This window comes from Palaemon carinicauda, chromosome 41 (genome assembly GCF_036898095.1).
Source record: "Palaemon carinicauda isolate YSFRI2023 chromosome 41, ASM3689809v2, whole genome shotgun sequence".
In the NCBI taxonomy this organism is placed as follows: domain Eukaryota; kingdom Metazoa; phylum Arthropoda; class Malacostraca; order Decapoda; family Palaemonidae; genus Palaemon; species Palaemon carinicauda.
The window spans coordinates 45,105,219-45,112,037 of record NC_090765.1 but is presented as its reverse complement, the minus strand read 5'-3'; the positions used below and the strand labels follow the sequence as shown (position 1 = coordinate 45,112,037).

At 34.4% G+C, this 6,819-nt stretch overlaps 1 protein-coding gene across 6 annotated transcripts in view; it reads left to right on the top strand.

Moving 5' to 3' along the window:
* The window catches only part of Su(var)2-10 (E3 SUMO-protein ligase Su(var)2-10), a 97,090-nt gene that overhangs the window by 38,862 nt on the left and 51,409 nt on the right, over positions 1 to 6,819 (top strand). For all 6 annotated transcript variants that reach the window (XM_068364607.1, XM_068364605.1, XM_068364606.1 and 3 more), the window contains 2 exons: positions 274 to 406; positions 560 to 794. In XM_068364607.1, the coding sequence (XP_068220708.1) occupies positions 274 to 406; positions 560 to 794 (368 nt within the window). The remainder of the gene's footprint in view (positions 1 to 273; positions 407 to 559; positions 795 to 6,819) is intronic.

Below are 6,819 nucleotides of genomic sequence, written 5' to 3'. Positions count from 1 at the left end.
TCTAGCTTTTTTAGAGTTTGTATTGGTGGTTGTACGTCAGATAATTTTTATCCTTTATTTTAATATGCCTTTTAATTGTTACTTTTAATTTTCTTTTGTACTCTTTATTATGATTGTTCTATGTTCATAGCTTAGAATGCCAGTTAACTCCCTGATACTGTCTATTTTTAGGCTCTTAGGTCAATGAATTGAATACTATTTTTACTCTCTCATTTCCAAATATATTTGAATACTCTTTACTAATGATTTTAATAATGCTCAATGAACTTGCAGGTGTCTTGGGCATCCGAATATGGTAGATGTTATGTTATATCAGTATACCTTGTACAAAAACTCACCTCTGATGACTTGTTACAAAGACTAAAAAACAAAGGTGCCAAAATAGCAGATTTTACGAGATCACTAGGTAAGTTGTGTTGTTATGTTACAAATCTTTACTGCTGTATTTGATTTACTCTACATGAATATATTATTTTATTATTGGATATTGCCTTATATACTTTAGTGTTGGCACTGCTGTAACCAGTGTTGAAACATTTTATATTTTTCCCTTTCACAGTTAAGCAAAAACTTCAAGAAGACGCAGACTGTGAAATTGCAACAACATCTCTACGCTGTTCATTAATGTGTCCGTTGGGTAAAATGCGTATGCTACTGCCTTGTCGAGCGAGTACCTGCGATCACCTCCAGTGTTTTGATGCGTCTCTATATTTACAAATGAATGAACGGAAGCCAACTTGGACATGCCCAGTCTGTGATAAACCAGCTCTTTATGATAATTTGGTTATTGATGGGTTGGTAAAATGTGTTTGTTTAGTTGAATTGAATTTTAGTAAATTGTTTAGTCTACTGACATTCTTAAGATTATTTCTTGTATTCCTATTTTCAAGTTTATTTAGGCTTCTACTTTTAGTAAAATTTATACACAATAGATATTCACTCTACAAGATGGCTTTTTATGCTTTGTAGCCTCAACATTAGGATATTTATATTTTAATTCCTTCTTCATTAGCAGCATGATGAAAATTTACATTTGAATGTGGAATTTTGGGGTTCATGATAAACTAATGTTAACTCACACTTGTCAGGATTTTGTTAGTTTCATATTTCCATCTATAGCTTATCATTTTAACAAAGCAGTATTTGATGTATTATTCCTTGATAACTAGACAGAATTAAAAAGGGCCCAGAAGTAATTACACTTGACTTTGATACAGTAGAGTATATATATGCATTATAAGTAAAATGTTTAATTTTAAAGAACTTGAAAAGTCTAATTTTTTTATGAAAAAAAAATTATGATCAGAAAAAAAAAATATGAACTGGTTAAACACCCAGGATTCCTAGCACGATATACATTATTACAATTACTAGCATCTGAAGAATGTTTTCTGTAAAGTACAAATTGGTTTCATTATGTTTTCCATATTTTAACACAGTAAAGACACAGGCAGCAGCATTAGATATTACTGGCCAGTTTTATAAACTAATTGCATATATAATATAATCCCTTTTTGGATCCTACCAAACCAAGTCTACTCTATTTTTCATTATTCCATCTAGAATACCATATCTGAAAGGGATATGTTATTATTCAAAGATTTTAGCTCTGTCGGCAAAGTTAGTTTTATATTTTCCCCTTTTTATGTATCATTATTCTCACTTCCAATAGCTCTCAGAATTTTTATTAAGCTTCTTATAGAGTAAAAACACATTCAGATATATTCTCTTATCAAGTAATAAGAAACAAATAATTGATTACTGAAGTATATAATACATATTGAGTCCCAATCTAGTAATACTGTACTATACAAATTTTAAGATTGAGGTCAAAATTGATAAAGAGTAAGATGTGCATTTAACAAGCCATAATATTAATACTCACTATAACATCATTGTTAACCTGTCAGGTAAATAAGATGGTTGAGATTTTGTTGTTGATGCCCTTGCCGCTTGTTGGGAGCTGTCTGTAGACAATTCTTGGGGTCACTATGCTTACTGGATATCTGTATGATCAAATTGGCTGATTGTTTGTTTGTAAAAGTATTCTAATGATAGTTGGAGTTGATGAGAAGGAATGCATATGTGTACAATTCAGGGGTAGCTCAACAAATCTATCTGTATCTATCTACCATGGCACTTTCCCCAATTGTGGGGTTTTGCAAACATCAAAAGAAATAAAAGGGGGTATTTTTTTTTTTTTTTTTTTTTTTTTTCTTTTTTTTTTGTCCCTCCTTGCCTGATGGAGGACTTAGCCGAGCTAGGTTGGTACTGGTAGGGTGCCACAGCCCACCCTCCCCCCATCTAACACCACAAATGAAAATTTATATGCTGACTCCCCTACTACTGCTACCCCAACGGTTGCTATAACGTGACCTAGTAACAAGGCCCTTCAGAACTGTCACAATTGGTAGCCATTCATTTCTATTCCTAGCATGCTCTTTTTGCCTCTAATATCTATCCACCTGTCACCTAGGGCTTTCTTCACTCCATCCATTCACCCAAACCTTTTGGCCTTCCTGTGGCATGTCTCCAGTCAACTTTTGCATTCATCACTCTAAGTAGACAACTATTTTTCATCCTCTCTACAAGGCCTGACTACCTCAACACATTCATATTCACTCTAGCTGCTAATTCATTCCTCGCATCTGTTCTCTTACTGCTTCGTTTCTAACCCTATGCAACCGAGATATTGATCATACTCTTCAGACTTTTCATCTTGAACACATTCAATTTCTGTCTTTCCGTTACTTTCTTTCCCCACAACTCTTATCCATACATCACAGTTGGTACAATCACTTTCCAATACAGAACACTCTCTGCATTCATTCTTAACCCTCTATTTTCTATCATCCCCTTCACTGCCCCCAACACTTTACATCCTTCATTCATTCCACTACCATTTGCAGCAACAACGGAATCCTGGTACTTAAACTGATCTACTTCTTCAAGTAAGTCTCCATTCAACATGACACTCAATCTAACGTTACCCTCACTTCTTGGGTACCTCTTAGCCTTACTCTTACCCACATTTATTGACAACTTCCTTCTCTCACATACCCTTCGAAACTTTGTCACTAATCAACACAGCTTCTCCGAGTCTGCAACCAATACAGTATCATCTGCAAACAGCAACTGATTCACCTTCCACTCATTATCACTCATCTATCAGTTTCAATCCTCAACCAAGCAGTCAGGTATTTGCGTCTCTTACAACTCCAGCAAATAAATTGAACATCCAAGGCGACATCACACATCCCTTTCTCAGTCCCACTCTCATTGGAAACCACTCTCTCTCTTCATCCCCTATCCTAATACAATACCCACTTTACTGCCTACATATAAACTTCACTGCTTGTGACAACCTTCCACCAATTCCATAAAACCTCGTCACATTCCGCAATGCTTCCCTATCAACTCTATCATAACCTTTCTCCAGATCCATAAATGCAAAATATACCTCCTTACCATTTACTAAATAAGTCTCACATATCTGCCTAACTAAAAAAATCTGATATATACATCCCTTACCCATTTTAAAGCCACCCTACACATCTAAGATTGTATCCTCTGTTTTTTACCTTAATCCTATAAATTCGTACCCTACCATACACATTTCCAACCACACTCAATAAAGAATACCCCTAGAATTACAACACTGGTCCAAATTTCCATTACCTTTGTATCAGCCCTCACACCATCCATACCAGGTGCTTTTCCTACTCTCGTCTCATTAGTGTTCTTTTCACCTCCTCTTGTAATTAATAGATATTGCACCTTAAACCTTCCTTCAATTTCTCCCAGAGGACATTCCTCCCTGCTATCGTTAAGAGACCCTTTAAAGGGATGTTGACCACCTGAATTCACCATATTGGTATCCTAGCAGAAAGAAGCCTCTAAAGAACCATACCTTATGTCACCAGTGGCATCCAAACTGCATAGAGGAGCTTGAAAAAGTCCATTATCACAATGACCAGACTTTTTGGGAGTGAAGAAACTCCAGTCATTCTCATGGAAGGCCCAAGATAACGTTACGGCAACCACTTTACTGGCCACCACCTCTACATAAATGATGCAAGTCCAGCAACTAAATCACAATGTTGACATTTATTTTTATTAAATTGGTTTAGTATCCAATGCTTTATTGTACTCTCATGATAAGTAAAAGCAAACAAAACCTGAATGTGTCCATACCTTTTTAAAGTGTTATTGGTGAAATTAATGAGGGACTATTATTAAATTATCCAAATTCCATGGAAGCTAATATAAAATAGCAAAAGGAAGAAATAAAATGTAAAATTAACATAGTAAGGTAGCCATAATTTTTAATGCAGCTTTTTTTTTAGTTGGTCTAACCATATATTTTCATTATTAACAAAACTTTTATCATTATATTTATTATTGTTTAAATTATATCACAGTAATATTAATAGTAATTTTAGTCTAGGGGTAGTAGTAGTAGTAGTAGTAGTAGTAGTAGTAGTAGTAGTAGTAAAATATTTGTGCTTTCCTCTCAGCAATTTTCTTCAATCAAAATTAGTACAATGTAAGAGTTATGTAAGAGTTCCGTTATGAAGACAATGATGATGATTATTTCTCTACCACAAATAGCATTCAACAATGTTACTATATTGCAAAAGTATTTTTATGATACATTTCTCTGTTTTCTGAATAATTTACTTCTATTTTGGTGAGGGAATGCAATGAACTTCCTAAAGGTGGCATCTGTAAAACCTTGTTAGTCAAAGCATATCTTTCTTAGAATATATGTTTTTGTTAAATATAATTTACACGAACATAGAAATCAATGCTTAAAGAATTTATTTTATTGAATTATAACTTTACCTTATAGAAGCTAATTTCTATTTTGGGGCAAACGTGGTACTGTAGTATGGAAAAATGTAACAATCAAATTGGTGCAGCATTTGAGGAAAAATCCTTCCTTTATTAAGCAATGGTAACGAGTTATGAACATGGCTTGAACGCCACGGTATGTGTGATGTGCTAATATGAGTGAATCAGGGAGGGAGGGTAGGCTTACTATATTTTAGGTAGTTATACTTTTTTATGTTGGCTAGATATTTTCTTTATTCTACTCCACTATACTTTACTCATTGATTCTTTCATTAATTTTATTTGTTCATACACAAATATAAACCATGGTCCTTTAATACGAGTATGACTTCAACAAAGCTGAACAGCTGGTAAATCCCTTCACTACAAGGCAGCAAATCTGCCCTTAGTAGCTGTATGAGTGGTCACCATTGGATATACATGCACACTTACTCTATAATGTATAATTATAAGGTATACATACGATGAACAAAAAACATAGGGTTTTTTTTCTTTTTTTTTCTTTTTCTCCTCAAGGATTGTGGCGCTCAAAATTTTTTAGTCCATCCTCAGAGAATCCATTTACTCTTGGATAGAGGGGATCAGTTTATCAGTTTAAACGTTTAATTGTGTTTTTGTATGTTATTTGGTATGTAAAGAAATTAATACATTGCGTGGTGGTATATCTTTACAATTCCAGTTTGTATGCCTCTCGATTGGTTTGTGCTAATCCTAGAGAGGTTGTTGTCTACATTTGTTATTCCTTGAAGAATTTAAATGTGTCTATTAGATATCCCTTAGTCTTCAAGGTTGTAGATCAATTAAAGTTCAATGTTACATTTTCTGTATATCCAAGTCGTCTTAGTGTTGGGACTAGTTTAGGGGCCCTAGCTTGTACTGCTTCCAGTCTATATTCTTCTGAATTCTTAAAGCTTAGAATTGGACTCTGTTCTAGATGTCTTACTTGTTATGTGTACAGCTGCAGTATAACGTCTTTGTTCCTATATTGGAATTGTCCTCGTGTAACCTATTAGTTTCTGTGCTTTCTTTTCAACTTTTATGCTCTGTTTGTTGACCTTTAAAGCTTTACTAATAATAATGTAGAGATCTTCTCGGTCCACACTTTCTATTTCATTACCGGCAGTGGTTACTGTAATCTGTTTGTAGATTACTATAACCTATGTGCATAATTTTGCATTTCCCAGAGTTGAAAGGCATTGTCCATATTCTGGACCATTCTCCCAACTTAATTAGATCCTCTCTTAAAACTTGTACATCTTTTGAGCTCGCAGCCTTTATACCTACTTTAGTATCATCGGCAAATTTAGCTATTCTACTTTTTAATCCTAAATCTGTGTTGTTAATGTAAATCGAAAATAGTAATGGGCAAAGAATGGATCCTTGGGGTACGTACTCTGCTTGTAATGGCTGCCCACTCTGAATATTCTCCATTGATTACAACTCTGTTTTCTGTAAGTCAGCCAATCTTCAATCTCTTCAGCTGGCTCTTGATTGATGCCTAGTTCTCTAATTTTAACCATTAATTTTTTATGAGGAAGTTTGTCAAAAGCCTTTTGAAAGTCTAGGTATATGATGTCTATTGTTGTACTTTGTCATATGTGCTAAACATGTGATAAAATTCTAACATAACTGTCAGATAGGAACTCTTGTATAAAACCATGTTGGCTGTCTATCAGATTTTCTCTATATGTTTTGCCATGAAATCTACTATAATTGATTAAAAATTTTGCAAGGCACTGAAGTTTGACACAGATTTGCAATTGCCAGGTTCTTTTTATGGTCCTATCTTGTAGATTGGAGGAACATTGTCTAATTTCCATCCTTGTGGTACCTTTCTTTCATTTGCTATCGGAACATTTTGTAAAATTGTGGGCTTATCTCTTCTAGTTCTATAATCGCTCGGATGAAAGTCGTCTGGACTGGTACCTTGGATTTACCGAGTCCCTTTATTTTCCTTTTGACATC